The 17,486-nt window shown below is 40.9% G+C and overlaps 1 protein-coding gene across 3 annotated transcripts in view; it reads right to left on the bottom strand.

Annotated features, from left to right (window-relative positions):
* Positions 1 to 239: 239 nt before the first annotated feature.
* rnf144aa (ring finger protein 144aa) overlaps positions 240 to 17,486 on the bottom strand; it is a 113,614-nt gene continuing 96,367 nt past the window's right edge. The window contains exons 7-9 of one of the 3 annotated variants that reach the window (XR_011593830.1): positions 6,195 to 6,284; positions 2,635 to 4,107; positions 240 to 1,832 (exon numbers count right to left, since the gene is read on the bottom strand). Coding sequence is in view for 2 of the 3 variants with exons in the window: in XM_070884951.1 (XP_070741052.1) it covers positions 3,976 to 4,107; positions 6,195 to 6,284 (222 nt within the window). In the remaining variant the exon portion in view is untranslated. Of the gene's footprint in view, positions 1,833 to 2,536; positions 4,108 to 4,545; positions 4,858 to 6,194; positions 6,285 to 17,486 lie in introns of those variants that run through there. The other 2 variants (XM_070884951.1, XM_070884952.1) reach the window with 2 other exon arrangements.

Raw genomic sequence — 17,486 nt, 5'->3', positions numbered from 1 at the left:
CCAAACTGGAAGCCAGTGACTTATAGTTGTGTAGGTAGACCACATAAAACAGACATTGGTTAGCCTGTATATGCAAATCGGGTTCTCAGCGTCAATTGTAGGGCTCCGGTGCAAATTTGGTCATCAAATGGGTGTTTACACAACACATTTTCTGCCCAGTTGTTCCAGGTCTTCAGTGGCCTAATTAAGGGCCAAAATGTTACTGAAGGCTGCTGCTGGCCCGGGATCATCCCCCCCCCCCCCCCCCCACCCCCACCCACTTTGCTACCTACCCAGCACCTACCAGCCGACTGGCTCAGCGTCGACTGAAATACTGAAGGCCCCAACCAGTGAGCTGCATCGGGACGACCGACTGGTGTTTGCATTTTGCCAGCCTCCAAAAAACGTGGGCGCGTGTTCGAATCATACCACATTTCATTTCCAATTTCATGTTGGAAACGTTGCTCCTCCAAAAGATTCGGGGTCTCCAGTTCTCAGCTATCCTGCTCATTTAATAAATAAATAAGTGCTGCCTTGTACTACAGCAACACTATTATATTGTGCAGCATCAACCTCAATTCTTGTGTAATCATACTGCATAAAGAATCATTTTGTTCCCTGAAAACAATGGAGGCTGTTGCGCCTTTAGTAGCAATCAGTACCACTGGCTAATGCAATTATGACAAAAGCCAAGTGCTTTGTCTAAGACTTAGTATGGTATTGGCTTCCTTAATTCTGTCTTGGTACATAAAGCGATATTAACCAGCTTCACTCACAGAAAACGTGCCCTAGTTTAGGTTTAATACAATAGCAGTCATGTGTCTGAGGAAGGGAATCAAGCCACTCAATTCAAATACAAACATCTTGCGGGATTAGTTTGAATTATGCTCATTTGGCAGCTTCTTTTAAAAAAAAAAAGATTTAATAGAGTTATTTAAATCTGTTTGGTCCTGGTTATTTACTTAAAAGTATTTCTTAGCCAGGCTGGTTTGAAGAAGAAAGTTGTGTAAAGCCTTGAGATTAATCAGACTAGATAGTTTCTGTGGATGGCGAGAATAGGAACAGAATGCCATATAAGAATACATAGTTTAGCATAGCAGAAATGACCATTATCTCACTTCTGCTTAGACAAGGTAGCTGTTTAATAACTACTGCAAAATCTATGTTGTGTCATTGCGATTGTTCACTGTCTTTTGCCGTTTAATAAATTTGTTTGGCAATTAAAGGCTAAGTCATGGGCTAGTGTAGCACCACCCTGCCATGCGATAAAACCAGTAAGCTGAAAGTGAAGAGGATTCCCCATTCTATCCCTGGGAATGGAACTATTCCCAGAATTTGGCTGCCTGAGCAAGTGAAAGCAATCTCTGCTACGTATGGAGTGAAAACTCACCTGTGGGAGTGGTCAATGATATTGAACCCCCCCAAAAAATGTAGGAGCAAGAGGAAAAGAAAACTGCAAAGGTAATATTCTTTTACAATCCTACTGCTCTCTGCAAACTGTCACCAGCTCCAGATGATAAATTGAGTATTACTGAAGAAGAATCTATTTGTATATCCAGTGATTGTTTTGGCAGGAGCTGAAGACAGGTTTTTAAAAGCAGGAAACATTTCACTATTGCCATTGGGCCACTTAAAAAATAACAAGAGGTGCAAGGACAAACTATTAGACGTTCTCCCTCCCCCCCTTATAAAAAAGCCAGAAGTCCCTGAAGAATTTCCAATATTCATTTATGTTTCCTGTTCCAACTCTACTCTGCCTCACCTTCATTATTTGTGCTGCTTGTCCTTGTATGTGCAGTGTTTAATTCATGTTTCCACAGAAATGAACTGCCTGTGTTCACATTCCCAGCCTCCTGTAAGATAACAAATAAAACCATTTAACTGAAATGAAAAGTATCAAACAAAGGCACATAAATGACACGTTCCAGCAGCCCTTTGCACTTCAGCTACCTACTTAATAAAAACAAAAGCCGTCTACTTTTTTTTTGCTGATAGCACTACAGAAATTCTGCATAATTATAGAAATTACTTTAGGACACAAGAATATGTCTTTCAATTAAGATAGAGACAGAGCACATGTACACACAACAATGCGATGCAAGTACTGCGAGAATTTGATAGCAAAACATCCAAACTGGCAATAACAGAGCTCACCGATCATGACTTGATTTCGCTCTTCAATGTGATTGTTTTCATGACCATGCTTCCTCTATTCCTTATTATCCATACTTTTGTTTCAGAACATTGGTTCATCCACAACCAACTTTGAACCACTGGGCTTCTTGTCCTCTTCACTCCCCTCCCCCTTAGTTTGTGCTTCTAATTACTCATCTCTTAAGTCCACAGACCAAGAAGTAATTACAAGAACTGGGTCAGATGAGGTGAAGGTTCAAAATCATTACATTAAAGCTGAGGAAATGAGAGAAAGCGGGAGTTTATGTGGAGCTAGAAAGCAACCAAAGCCATAGATGCCCCACCCCTCCCCTCCCCCCTTTATACTAGAGTATGCCTCTAACAGCAAAAGTATCAGAAACAGCATAGCAATATAAATGTCATGGTAGCAGTAAAGGCGCCAAAATCCTCCACTAAGGACTGAGGGGGGGTTCATTAGGTTTCCCCAATGACAAAAGCCTGGTTCCAGTGAGTGTCACTTACTTTGGGTCCAATATTTTGGTTCTGTTTGCTGGCAGGCATACCTCTCAGCTTGCTTGAGCCTGAAGCCTGCATTCTGCTTTAGGCATTGCTGATTTGCATGAAATTTAATCTGGGGTAGGGTACAGGTAAAAATGATCCGAGTTGTGAATGGAATTGTGGCTTCAATGCAACTAGGGCATGTGCAGTATAAATGCGGCAATCTGGTATTAACAGGTACTGGAACAGTTAATGAACCATAATATAAAAGCTGCTGACAGAACCCAATCATCATTACAGATAAATGATCAAGTCTGGTCACACTAAGGCAAACTGAAAGCCTTTCAAGAACTGACTCATTGTGACCCTTCCATGTCCTTCCAATTAACCCTGTGGAACAGAACATGGACTGGACAAAGGGAAGCTGCCACAATGAGAAATCTCCTAATTTACAATCACTTTAAGGGTAACTGTGGCACAGTATTATCTCTTTTTTTCTTTTAAGGGGTCCATTAATAAGGTTTTTGTTCAAGTCAAAAAACCTAAAACAAGAGTGAAAATTCAGATTTTTTGTTCTCAACTTCATGGACAACAAACCCAAATTACAGTAACTTTTAAGAATTGGTTGCTAGAACCAATTTTAATAAACACCAGTTCTGACATTGAGCATGTGGCAAGATTTGCATGAGTTTTACATGTTCACTCTCCCATTGTCAGTAATCAGCCTTCACATCTGCAGTCAAATGTTAGTACAGAAATATTATTGCAGATATCTATTAATAGACAATGCAGCACCTTTATACATTCAGAAATTTGCAAACACATAAAAACATGGAGATATTAGATTGTAGACAGATACGGATAAACAGCATGAAAATCACACCGCCTAGTAATTATGAAACCTTTAAATGCCCAATTTTAATCAGCAAAAAAGCATTGCCAGCATTTTCTCTCTTACAAAATTGCATTTTTTCCTTCTTCATATAACCTTATTCAATTTATATATTTTGTATTTAAATGCAAAGCTGTACACATTGTCAAGACTATTGCTTCTTTTGGAACAAGTACTTTTCTAAGCTTACTACCAATGTTCCAGAGCCTTTGTGCAGAGTACCATATTCCTGTTCTATTTTTTATGAATAACGAGTCTGATGGGCATCCAGATTTTTCCTTTACTAAACTTAAAAAAAAATTGACTGCACTCTCACAGACGCTGGAGTGTAATTTAGTTGTGCAAATCGGGAAAGAAATTTTGGCACTGGAATATACAGTGGGTCAAAAGAAGACAGTTTAAGATGATAAGTAAAATAGGAAAGAATGTTCATAAAATGCCGCCGTCCTGTTTTCTGTTTCTGGGCATCAAGCCTATGTGGGTAAAGGATCATCATCTCCTTTGTTACATTTGCACTTGCAGCAGAGGACAAATGGTGTGGCAAGGAGGAGGAAAGGTGATGCTACTAATAGCAAAAGGCCAAATCCTGCAAATATTCCAACTACCTAAATGGGAGAAGAAGATAAAACATGATTACTATATCATGTAATAATGAAACTAGACTCTCATTCAATAAAGTTATTACCTAAAACTGATGAGCCAATTATAATCTTAAAATATTTACCAGATTTCTTTATTGTCTGTATGTTTCACAAATTATCATTTTTAACAAGAACAAAAAGGAACAGAGAGACAGATGCTAATGACCATACATCAAGCATACAATAGGCAGACACTATAAGCAAATATATGTGGGAATACATGCAAGCTTTTACAATTTTGCTATAAATAATGATCAGTGGAAATCTTTCCCTATATAACTGGCAACTTTTGCTTTTAGCAGTCAATACAGACCTTTTCCACATTAACATAACTTTGTATGATTTGCTGAATTTCTGAATAATAGATAATTATTCAGAAGCAGATAATATTTTCACACAACACAAAGGTGACCTGCTGTTCGATTGACCTCAAACCCATACTCGCCTGAAACTGTTCCAGAAAACCAGTCAAATTCTGGCCTGTCAAGCACAAGTTTTTCCATTCCTTGTGCAGTTAGAACATTTTCACCAAAGTTATATATTTCAGCAGTAAAATAAATGTTGCACAGAATGGATAAATATTTGTGTATTTAGATTCTAACTACACAATATCCAGGTAGACAGGAAAATGTAGCTCTTGTAAAGCAATTGATTTTAGTCCATAAAAATCTGTAGGGCATTTCACTCCTTTTATTTTGCTCAAAATTTGCTGTCCTTGATGCAAAAAAAAAGCACAAAATTCAATTATTACATAAAACATGTTTGGAGATAACTACAATTCTTTGACATTCACCGTAGGATTGTTTTCTCCAAGCCTGACTTACACAATAGGACGTACAAAGATGGAGTATAGCAGAGATAATCCCTATTTATATACACTTAGTAACAGCAATAGCAACCAACAGCAGCTAATATTCCAGCTGATATGCGGTAACTGTCCTCACTGATAGCTGTTATACGCAGTCCTGAATTCATAGGTTTATCATTTTACTAATTATACGGACTCTGTGACCCTACAGATGACACATTCCTTGGAATACTTTTAACAAAAAAAAATGCATGAACCTAATTCTACAATTTTGATGTCCAAGCATATCAAAGATTAAGGAAAGTTTGGAGGAAGATTTATTTTCTATATATAAAATTCCTCACTAACCCCTAACCCTTCTTATCCCAGCTAATGTGGAAAACTGATTTTAAGAAATAATATCTCGTAGAAAGTATTCATAGTTTGCAATCCCTGAAATTCACCAGTTTATTCTCCCCTCTCTAGCTGTTGTCCAGTATGGCGAGTACCAGCATGTGGCTCCATATTTAATCCTACAAAGTCAAATTTTTGCTGGTTCTGGATTCCAACCAGAAGATCGAGAAATTGAGAAAAATTGGTACCAAAACTATGCACTCAGCTGGTTTTGCTTTCTCCCATTCAACGTGCAGGATGAGAAATGATACTGATCATCTGGATTGCCTACATTATCATTCCTGTGGCTAGCTGGTAATTCAGCAGTCACCTCAAGAGAGGAGAATCCTGAAACAATACATGCTCAGGGAAAGGGAAACCAAGAATAAAAGGATGAATATTGCTATCCAAGAGTAATTTTACCATTTTCCCACTTTACTTGGATTTTAGATTTCTTGGGGAAGGAGAGGGGATAAGAGGAGAGTAATTTATGATGCAATTGTAGCCCATTACACATACTCTTCTTGGAGTATTTCCAATGGTTCCTGAGAATAGTACTGGCAGAAAAAGTAATAAGTTTATAAGTTTCACTGCTGGTACAATACTTGTCTCCAGTTTGAACTCAAACTCTCGAGACACCTTTGTGAGCTAAAAGTGCCAAGCATTTATTGAGAACGTGCAGCAAAGGAGTCACGAGAGTCAGATACTGAAATCTATCTGGGGGTCAACAGGATCTTTTCATGTAGTTAAATGCTGCTCCCAAATCGATTAAGAATGACATGATCACTGACACGATTGGGTAATGATAAGGACAGCCATTTCACTGACAGCTTAGAGTGACAGTGATGGAAACAGGACTTTTTCTACTCACCTGGGTTCTGTGCCAGATGACAGAGGCACGAGTATGGCCAAGCTTGTTTCGGCAAGGTCCTTTATCATAGTGAATTAATAGAAAGTCGTCCTATTTAAAAAATAACAATTTCAAAAGATTAACATTGCTTCACCCAAGCAAAGTCCATTTAATTTTCTCCTAAATCTCATCTAAGAGATAGCATTTGAAATTAATTCTACAAACATTAACTTTAAACAGGGGCTATCACTATCATCTCTTGCAACAAATTAAAGGGAACATTTAACCTCAGTGAGCGAATACAACAGATGGTTTGTATTTACAAAAACAAGGCTTATGCTACAGTTTTTAAATCCTGCTGTTTTTAAAAATAATTCCATTTACTGGCTCCTATTTTTTTTCCATTCGCTACTGAGAATATACTAAAGCACAACAAATACTCACTGGGAATGAGGAGGAAAAAAGGCCACCCCAAGAGCCAGCTGTAGACTGTCAACAATATAAAGACAGCACTCTCAGGGCTGCACTGAGAATCTGCTGTGAAAAGATTATTGTGCTGCACATCATTTCAGCACATCCCACTCTTAAGTAATAAACTAGTAGACCTCAGGGCCTCCAATGTAATTTGATTAATGTGGGCTCTCCTGACTGTTCAGTTGGTAAATGTACTGCCGGTGTGGATTTAAGCCATACAGACTAGGAAAGCCTTATGTTCACTTCCTTGTTTGTATTGAAGTTCACTAATCTCAGCCGAGACAAACAGTAGGGGCACACATGCCCAACCTCCCGCCCAGGTCATCACCCTGAAAGTTTAACTATTTCTCTCTCCACAGATGCTGCCTGACCGGCTGAGTATTTCTAGCATTTTGTGTTTTTATTACATCTGTGTTTTCTGCACTCTTTTACGCTGGTTTAAGATTTAATTCACCCAGATTAGGCTCCGCCCACAACACTGACCACGTCCCCCCCCCCCCCCCACGTCACAATTGCGAGATTCCACCAATTAGGCTAGTTTGGGAAGGCTCTTCTAATTGTGCATATCTTCCTAGTTGCACAGGCACTAGTTAGCATGTTTTAAAAACTTTTCATATCAAAAAATTACTTTACCACGAAACTAGTGTACAGCCATGAAACTATTAAATGATTGAGTATAGTTTTTAAAAAAAAGTCATTTTCAGCCATTTTAAAACAGGTTACTTAGAGGACTGAACATTTACTAAAAATGCTTATTTATGGTGATAAACCCATTTTCAGCTGTGTTAATAAAACTTCAGCAGGTTACTACTCAAATACATCAAGGAATAATTTTTAATGAAAAGAAAAAATAAACGATTACATTCTATTACGCTGCCTGATGGCGCTGGTTCGTTGAAGATTTTAGTTTGCGATTATGAAAATGAATTTTATTGTAAGCTTGAACTGTAAACTGACCAACAGACTTTTGTGCGCATTTTGGGACCAATTTCCGAAACTGGGTCCAAAGCGGAAACTCTACCCCATCATGTTCAGCCTCAAGACACTGCAACTATCTGCACGTAGTAAGCACATCATGTTAATTCTCACTCATTGCACTGCTGGGCTCAGTAATTCATCTGAATCAGTTCTTCGATGAGATCAACAGTTACAATTAACACAGAAGGCCCACAGAAATAAACAAAAGGATATTAAAGCCAGACTTTTGCAAGGGACATTGATTTAAAATGGATGCGAGTGGCTTTCTGTTAGCTCCTTTGTATTATGCTGTGAAGTTTGTGAAAATTACAACTTTCCAAAATGATGCTCTGCAAAAAATTAAGTATAGCAGCAAATGCTAGAATGACAATAGGAGCAAAAGGGACTGAAACATTGATATTTACGGCAGCTCGAGGAACAAAGAACACTGCCATATTCTAACTGTAGGTGCTGGTGGTTGGGGAAGGCAAAGAAAGGCACAGTACAACTGGGAAGATGTGCCAGATTTCCCCCACACATGATATGGTTTAAAACTGGGAAAGATTGACGTTAAGCCAGAAGGCCAGCCCAGTAAGAGTACTACAGTGCCTCATCAAGGGTTGCTCTTGAATGGTTCTCCACTGTTGGTAAAGTACATACATATCATTTATCAGGCCTTTAACCCTTTCAGCACTTGCAGTTCTTACATTTTGATGCTGATTTTCCAGTGCATTTTATTGTGTTATACACTGTCTGGATGATGAAATAGAACAGAATTCACCAGTCATCCAATATGATGAGACCTTATCATGGATCAACTATACAACATTTTGCAGTTATGTATTGCCTTTAACGTAGTACATCGTCCCAAGGCACTTCACAAAGAGTGTTATCAAACAAAATTTGACACATGACATAACGATATGAAAAGCAGCTGCTATTAAAACATTACTAGAAGTTTTGATGCTAATGATGACCTGACTATTGTCATCTCGTCATTTGGTGCAACCAAATAGAATTAAAATAGATGATACAGTTTAACTTTCTAATATCTATAACCTTAATATTAATGGAGCATTTTTGGGTTTAAAACTAAATCCTTTCTGGGTTATTGCTAATTTACAAAGTCAGTCAGAGATCTGAGTAACTACCTTGTCACAATTTAAGGAGTATTTTTCCAAATTTAGATTTCCAAATTACATACCTCAAATACCATTAGCTGCCCCAATCCCAATCTGATTTCAGCAACACACTTAATATAAAGCAGTGCAGTCAGGATAAACATTCTGGTCAGTCAATATATTCTCCTACAAGCTGGATAGATCACTATCCAAGAACTAACATCTGAAGTGTGAATGCTAAGATGCTGCATATTAAAATTAACAAAAATTGTAATTCACAAATTAGAAATAAGTAATCTCTGAGTGATGGGTTTTAAACCTGTTAGATAATTGCAGGCTGGATATCAATTCATTACCTTCCTTTGGTGGATGATACCATGCAACTCAAACACATTTAGAAACTGCCTTCAGAATATTCCATGCACAATGACCTCACTGTCTGGAACTCAAACTATTTATAAAGGCTACACGTGGAGATTTTAAATAGCAACACAGACCCTTTCCCCTTTCAGTCCTGGCTAAAAATGTACAATGCCCATGTCTTCTCTCACGTGAACAAAACCAATGTTTGCATCCCACACATTAACTATTCGTGTAACTCCCAGCAAGGCTCCTTTAAATTAATGGCTACATAGCTGAGCAAATCCTAAACTCAAACCTTTCAACAATCAACGTAACACACCTGAAACACATGTGGACATGCATCACTGAGGGCATCACTCCATTGTGGTGCGGTGAATTTTGAACTGTGTGCAATACATTTGTGTTGCGCAGAGATCTTTGATGCACATGACATTGTGAATTGATTTTGTTGTGTTCAGGTAGTGTGTCCATGTAAAATCAGAAATTTTAGCACAGATTATAATTCTGTTGGCAAATTTTCTTTTTACGTTTTCAGATTTGTAATTCTGTAGTGGATTAAAAGACAATATTGAATATAGAAAGGCTGCTGCTCAGAAAGATAAAGATGGTCCTTTGGCTCAGTCAGGTACGGTAGCGTAGTGGTTATGTACTGGACTAGTAATCCAGAGGCCTGGACTAATGATCTGGAAACATGGGTTCAAAGCCCACCATGGCAGCAGCTGGGGAATTTAAATTCAGTTAATTAAATAAATCTAGAATAAAGCGCTAGGATCAGTAATGGTGTCCATGAAACTGCTGGATTGTTGTAAAAACCCATGAACCCTACCATTCTTACCCGGTCTGGCCTATATGTGATTCCAGACCCACAGCAATGTGGTTGACTCTTAACTTCCCTCTAAAATAATCTAGGTGGATCACCACCATCTTCTCAAGGGCAATTATGGATGGGTAATAAATGCTGGCCTTGCTGCTGATGCCCACATCCTGTGAACGAATATAAAAAGTTAGTTCATTTTGCCATGTTCTCCCATCACAGGCTCTTGAATGGTTCCAGAATGTTGTCTTCTTTGCCAATTGTCAAATAATTTGGTGACTATTGGTGGTACACACCTATATTTCAGAGAGCAGATGCAGCTCTTACAACATACAAATGACATACGAGTTCCAATGACAGCTGCGATTTAAATAAAGGAAATGCTGTGCAATCTGTGTGACAAGTTAAGACTAAATGTTAGGCCAGCCCACACACTGCTAGCCAGCTTCGCCACCATATTTTATTTACATTTTTGTTTAAATGGACATGGATATATTACATATGAATGCGAAGAGGTTGCAAGTACCTGTACAATCAATCATTCAGAATATATTTATTTAGGGACTATTTTTCAGTGAATCATGGAAAGACATAGGCAACATCAATATATAAAGACAAAACAGGAAGTGTGATTTTGAGGGGAAGATCCATATGGATCATGTGTCACCCGAAGGTCTACTGCTGCTTATACATGTTTCTGAAACAGCACGAGACCCACATTTGATCTGGTTCTGACTTAGGCTGGTATCAATTTTAAATGCATAATTTTAAAAATTTATAGTGGCAAATGGAAAGAAGACACATGTATAAAGTGCCTTATATGCCAAGATATCCCCAAAAGTTCGAGTTCAGACAGTTTTGACACATTTAATTCTGCCACAACAAATAAGGCACAGCAGTCTGCTCTTTAACAGTTAAGTTATGTAACCACGATTATGATGTACTCCAGACTTTGTAACATGATTGTAAGGGGGGAGGGGGAAATTTCCCCCTTCTTTAAGGCCTGTTACCGCCCGACCAGGGGCGGGAGGATGGTCCGAAACATATGGAATTGACCCTGCCTGGGGGCGGCAGAAACGGGTTTCCGCCATGCCTTGTGTTTCCGCCCCACCCTCCAACCCGTTGTCAGGCATGCGCCGAACCCTTACCGCCTGGTGGCGGCCCCTTTCCGCCCCGCGAGAGGAAGGGAGGGACGTTGCTATGCGTCAGCGGGACGGGGCACTTCAGCATCACGCGGACGTGCTCGACGTGGCGATGATGACACTGCCAGCCTTCCGCCTCGGTTCCTACTCGCTTCTGCCCCTCTGCCACCCCCAACACCGCCCTGTTGATTTTTTAAAGACAAAAGTAGGAAATTTCCCTCTATCCCCTGTCCCATCAGTACTGGTGGTAATTTGCCAGTTAATTTGAATTATCTGCCCCAAACGGGGCAGAGGACAACTTGAGATCCTAAATGTGCAGCCAGCCAGTTGATCAATTCTACAGTCTGCCAATGCTGCAACTGGCTGAAACATCAAACAATTCACTAGAGAATGAGGTAGGGAAAAGTTCTAAGCTTTACACTGCCTCAGTAAGGGCAAAAGCATGATTAGCAAGCTGAAATAAAAAGTGAAAATGCTGGAAATGCAGAGGTCTGTTAGAGTAAAGGAGAAATTAAAATTTTGGGTTAATCAGGAATGAAAACTAAAAGATAAGCATTTAAGTTAGGTTGGAAAAAATGAGGAGGGGATGAAGCAACAGATACTCACTCACCAAGAGGGGGTTAATGAGTTGAATTGTCTGCAGAAGCAAAATACTGCAGGTTGCTGGAAAGACAAAGTAAAAACAGAAAATTGTGGAAATGCTCTGCAGGTCAGACGACATCTGTGGAGAGAGAAACAGAGTTAATGTTTTAGGTCGATGATCAGTTCTGACGAAATGTCATCGACCTGAAAGGTTAACTCTGTTTTTCTCTCCATGGATACTGCCTGACCTGCTGAGTATTTCCAGCATTTTCTGAAGTATCTGCAGACTGTCTAATGGAAAATTATTAGCTGATAGAAAAGGTCACCTGAGTGAGGTGATGAAATGACATTTAAAAAACAAAAGAATGTGTAAATAGTTAACAAAAAAATTAATATTGGCAAGACCAAAGCCATTGTTTTCGGTCCCCGCCACAAACTCCATTCCTGAGCCACTAACTCCATCCCTCTCCCCAACTTCTGTCTGCAGCTGAACCACACTGTTCATAACCTGTGTGTCATATTTGACCCTGAAATGATCTTTCAATCACATATCCACAGCATAACTAAGACCGCCTATTTTCACCTCCGTAACATCGCCCGTCTCCACCCTTGCCTCAGCTCATCCGCTGCTGAAGAACTCGTCCATGCATTTGTTACCTCTAGACTTGACTATTCCAACGCACTCCTGGCTGGCCTCCCACATTCTACCCTACATAAACGAGAGGTGATCCAAAACTCAGCTGCCCACGTCCTAACTCACACCAAGTTCCGCTCACCTATCGCTAACCTACATTGGTTCCCGGTTAAACAACGCCTCGAGTTCAAAATTCTTATCCATGTTTTCAAATCCCTCCATGCCCTCGCCCCTGCCTATCTCTAATCTCCTTCAGCCCCACAACCACCCCGAGATGTCTGCACTCTTCTAATTCTGCCCTCGAGAATCCTGATTATAATCACTCAACCATTGGCGGCCTTGCCTTCTGTTGCCTCGGCCCCAAGCTCTCGAATTCCCTGCTTAAACCCCTCTGCCTCTCTAGCTCTCTTTCCCCCTTCAAAATGCTCTTTAAAACCTACCTCTTTGACCAAACTTTTGGTCACCTGCCCTAATTTCTCCTCATGTGTCAGATTTTTTCGTCTCATAATACTGTAGATTACTAATTCCGTCCCAATAGGTGCCAGATGAGAACTCCCCTGCCGTCATATTCTAACCGGGAGAGAAAAGATGCAGCGCCGGTCACTTTAGTAAAATGATTTGTGGAGATGAGCAGTCATGACTCCACTCTAAAATGTATAGGCCATATTCGAGTATGTAGTGCATTCTGGGGATGGATGTCCGTCATTGGGGCCCAGAATTACAGAACAGATCCTTTTAAGATCGGGCAAGGGCGAATCGCTTTCTGAATTAATAATTTTAATGAAGTATTACTATGTTTTATCCTTAGCTGCAGTTCGAGTCTGTCTCTGACCCATGAGAAGTGAAGGTGGATATATGAATGTGCAGCTCGAGCTGCGGCTCGCGTTCTATTTGTGTCTCATCCAGCGGGCCGGACAGAATGGCTTAGCGGGCCATATTTGGCTTGTGGGCCGTATTTTGCCCACCACTGGTCAAGACTGTACATTATTACATTACTCACATTAGCAGAATACGCAATATAAATACCGACATCATGACTGAACAGACCTATGCTGGAAATATAAGCATTTCAACTGATCTCAATTCTCTCTACTTCTGCCATTTTATGGTAACATAGAAAATAGGTGCAGGAGTAGGCCATTCGGCCCTACGAGCCTGCACCACCATTCAATAAGATCATGGCTGATCATGCAACTTCAGTACCCCATTCCTGCTTTCTCTCCATACCCCTTGATCCCTGTAGCCATAAGGGCCACATCTAACTCCCTTTTGAATATATCTAACGAACTGGCCTCAACAACTTTGTGGTAGAGAATTCCACAGGTTCCCATTTCTCTGAGTGAAGAAGTTTCTCCTCATCTCGGTCCTAAATGGCTTACCCCTGATCCTTAAGACTGTGACCCCTGGTTCTGGACTTCCCCAACATCGGGAACATTCTTCCTGCATCTAACTTGTTCAATCCCGTCAGAATGTTATATGTTTCTATGAGGTCCCCTCTCATTCTTCTAAATTACAATGAATAGAAGTCTCGTTGATCCAGTCTTTCTTCATAGGTCAGTCCTGCCATCCCAGGAATCAGTCTGGTGAACCTTCACTGCACTCCCTCAATAGCAAGAATGTCCTTCCTCAGATTAGAAGACCAAAATTGTACATAGTATTCCAGGTGGGGCCTCACCAAGGCCCTGTACAACTGTAGCAAGACCTCCCTGCTCATATACTCAAATCCTCTCGCTATGAAGGCCAACATGCCATTTGCCTTCTTCACCGCCTGCTGTACCTGCATACCAACTTTCAATGACTGATGTACCATGACACCCAGGTCTCGTTGCACCTCCTCTTTTCCTAATCTGTCACCATTCAGATAATATTCTGCCTTCCTGTTTTTGCCATCAAAGTGGATAACCTCACATTTATCTATATTATACAGCATCTGCCATGCATTTGCCCACTTACCTAACCTGTCCAAGTCACCTTGCAGCCTCTTAGCAACCTCCTCACAGCTCACACCGCCACCCAGCTTAGGGTCATCTGCAAACTTGGAGACATTACATTCAATTCCTTCATCTAAACCATTAATGTATATTGTAAATAGCTGGGGGCCCAGCACTGAACCTTGCAGCACCCCACTAGTCACTGCCTGCCATTCTGAAAAGGACCCGTTTGTTCCTACTCTTTGCTTCCTGTCTGCCAACCAGTTCTCTATCCACGTCAATACATTACTCTCAATACCATGTATTTCAATTTTGCACGCTAATCTCTTGTGTGGGACCTTGTCAAAAGCTTTTTGAAAGTTCAAATACACCACATCCACTGGTTCTCCCTTGTCCACTCTACTAGTTAATCCTAAAAAATTCTAGAAGATTTGTCAAGCAGGATTTCCCTTTCATAAATCCATGCTGACGGACCGATCCTGTCACTGCTTTCCAAATGCGCTGTTATTTCATTTTTAATAATTGATTCCAATATTTTCCCCACTACTGATGTCAGGCTGACCGGTCTATAATTACCCGTTTTCTCTCTCCCTCCTTTTTAAAAAGTGGGGTTATATTAGCTACCCTCCAAACCATAGGAACTGATCCAGAGTCGAAAGAATGTTGGAAAATGACCACCAATGCATGCACTATTTCTAGGGCCACTTCCTTAAGTACTCTGGGATGCAGACTATCAGGCCCTGGGGATTTATCAGCCTTCAATCCCATCAATTTCCCTAACACAATTTCCTGACTAATAAGGATTTCCTTCAGTTCCTCCTTCTCGCTAGACCCTCGGTCCCCTAGTATTTCCGGAGGTTATTTGTGTCTTCCTTAGTGAAGACAGAGCCAAAGTATTTCTTCAATTGGTCTGCCATTTCTTTGTTCCCCATTATAAATTCACCTGAATCTGACTGCAAGGGACCTCCATTTGTCTTCACTAATCTTTTTCTCTTCACATATCTATAGAAGCTTTTGCAGTCAGTTTTTATGTTCCCTGCAAGCTTCCTCTCATACTCTATTTTCCTCCTCTTAATTAAACCCTTTGTCCTCCTCTGCTGAATTCTAAATTTCTCCCAGTCCTCAGGTTTGCTGCTTTTTTTGGCCAATTTATATGCCTCTTCCTTGGATTTAACACTTTCCCTAATTTCCCTTGTTAGCCACGGTTGAACCACCTTCCCTGTAGCACAGTTAGTTGCATGTACCATGAAACCACAGCACAGGAAGACTTGAGTTTATGTCTCAGCCTCATTAACAAATCATAGCAAGAATTGTTCTCGTTACTGAAGCCAGCTTTGGTCATCAGACATGCAGGTGATGTGGACGGTTAAGAAAAAAAAAAAATCAGGAAGATTTTTTGTTGTCACATCTCCCCTGGCAGATCATATTGGCCTGCTAGCTGCACTGTTCGAGGTCACAGTCAAGTCAAGGTTGAGCCAGAATCTAAGGCACCTAGATTATTAAAACAGGGAGAAAAAAAAAATTAAACAAAAAAAAGTAATTAAACACATTTAAAAAAAAAAAAGTAAGGACTCCCAGACATGTCAATGTAGATCAAAAACAACTTGGTAGTCCAGTGCAGGAAGAAAAGGCCTGTACACTGAAAACAAGTACACATTCTCAAAATATGGACTCAATGAGGAATACAAAAAAAAAACAATGGTGGAATGTTAAGCCCCCCAGGATAGGCAGGGGAGAGGCAAGAGGGAAGGATGCTAAATCCGACCCCAACCCAGTGTCTACTTTTGTTTTAACCGGTTGGACGGGGAGTCGGGCAAAAAGTAATCTGCTCCCAAGAGGCGGGTCAGGAATTGTAATATTTAAAATGAGGCAGCGTGCCTCAGATTTTAGCAGCCATGTGGCTTTAATGGCTACAGGCCAGGTTTCCTTGGGCTCGGGAAACCGGCAGCTGAAGGGAGAAATTCTGGATCCAGCAGGCAAGTGCTTTTCCAGCATTGCTTCTTGGCCAGGAGGAGCAGGAGTGCTTCCCCCCCCTCCAGTCCCCTTAAGCTTACCTGCTTCCCTCCTTCCCTGCAAGCCGATCTTCAGCACCCTTCCCCCACCACGATGTCTCCATCACTCCCTCCTCTCCGGTCCGTGGCTGCAGCCTACTATCGTAGGCCTTCCCACCTGACAGCCAGCCAGCCTCTCAATCTGACCAGCTGCCAGGCAGGAAATGGAGAAAGAAAATTCGAATGCAATCCCACTGTTAAATTTGGCAGGACTTCCGGGTTCCCTGTACTGCCGGGTATCCCTGCTGCATAAAGTCCCTCTCCCCCCGCTCCCTTCCCATAAACATCGGAACCAATATATCAGTGTAAAAAAAAAAAATCAAGGTAATCAGCAAATATCATTAAAGTTGCCCATGCTAACCACTGCAGTTATTCAATCTGGAACCGATTCTGGAACAAAAATCCCTTACTACTGGATACATTGTTCCACTGATTAGCCTTTACTATTCCCACAGTTAAAATTCCAGATAGGTTGATAAAAACGATAGTACAGCAGAATAGGCACTTTACCACAGAAAAGCACAGCAACCATTTTCTGCACAAAAGACAAACACTGAAGATTCAGCAAAGCTTTTCTATTTGATTAGCGCCTTTAACATGTTGAAACGTCCCAAGGCGCTTCACAGGAACGTTATCAAACAAAACCTTGCCCCTCCCTATCTTAGTAACCTTCTCCAGCCCCGCAACCCTTCACCTGAGATCTCTCTGCTCCTCCAATTCTGCCCTGTTGAGCATCCCTGAATTTTAATTGTTCCATCATTGGTGGCCATGCCTTCTGTTGCCTTGGCCCGAAAGCTCAGGAATTCTCTCCATAATCCATAGATTTGGTCATCTGCCCCAATTTCTCCTTATGTGGCTCAGTTTCAAATTTTTGTCATAATACTCCTATGAAGCTTTTTCGGACGTTTTACTATGTTAAAGGCGCTATATAAATACAAGTTGTTGTTGTGACATTTCTGCTCATCCAATCCTGGATGTCGGACAAGTTGCGTGACAAATCCGAGGCAGTGAACGGGTCGAGAGAGGTGTGGTGAGGTTGTGCTGATACCATCAGTGTACATGTGGAACCTAATGTGTTTTTGGATGATGTCGCTGAGGGGCAGCATATAGATGAGAAATAGGAAATGGCCAAGGATAGATCTTTGGGGGACTCCAGGGGTAATGGTGCGGGAGCAGGAAGAGAAGCCATTGCAGGCGATTCTCTGGCTATGGCTGGATAGGTAGGAATGGAACCAGGTAAGAGC

The sequence above is a fragment of the Pristiophorus japonicus genome, chromosome 7 (assembly GCF_044704955.1).
Source record: "Pristiophorus japonicus isolate sPriJap1 chromosome 7, sPriJap1.hap1, whole genome shotgun sequence".
Lineage (NCBI taxonomy): Eukaryota > Metazoa > Chordata > Chondrichthyes > Pristiophoridae > Pristiophorus > Pristiophorus japonicus.
This window is presented reverse-complemented; position numbering and strand designations above follow the sequence as displayed.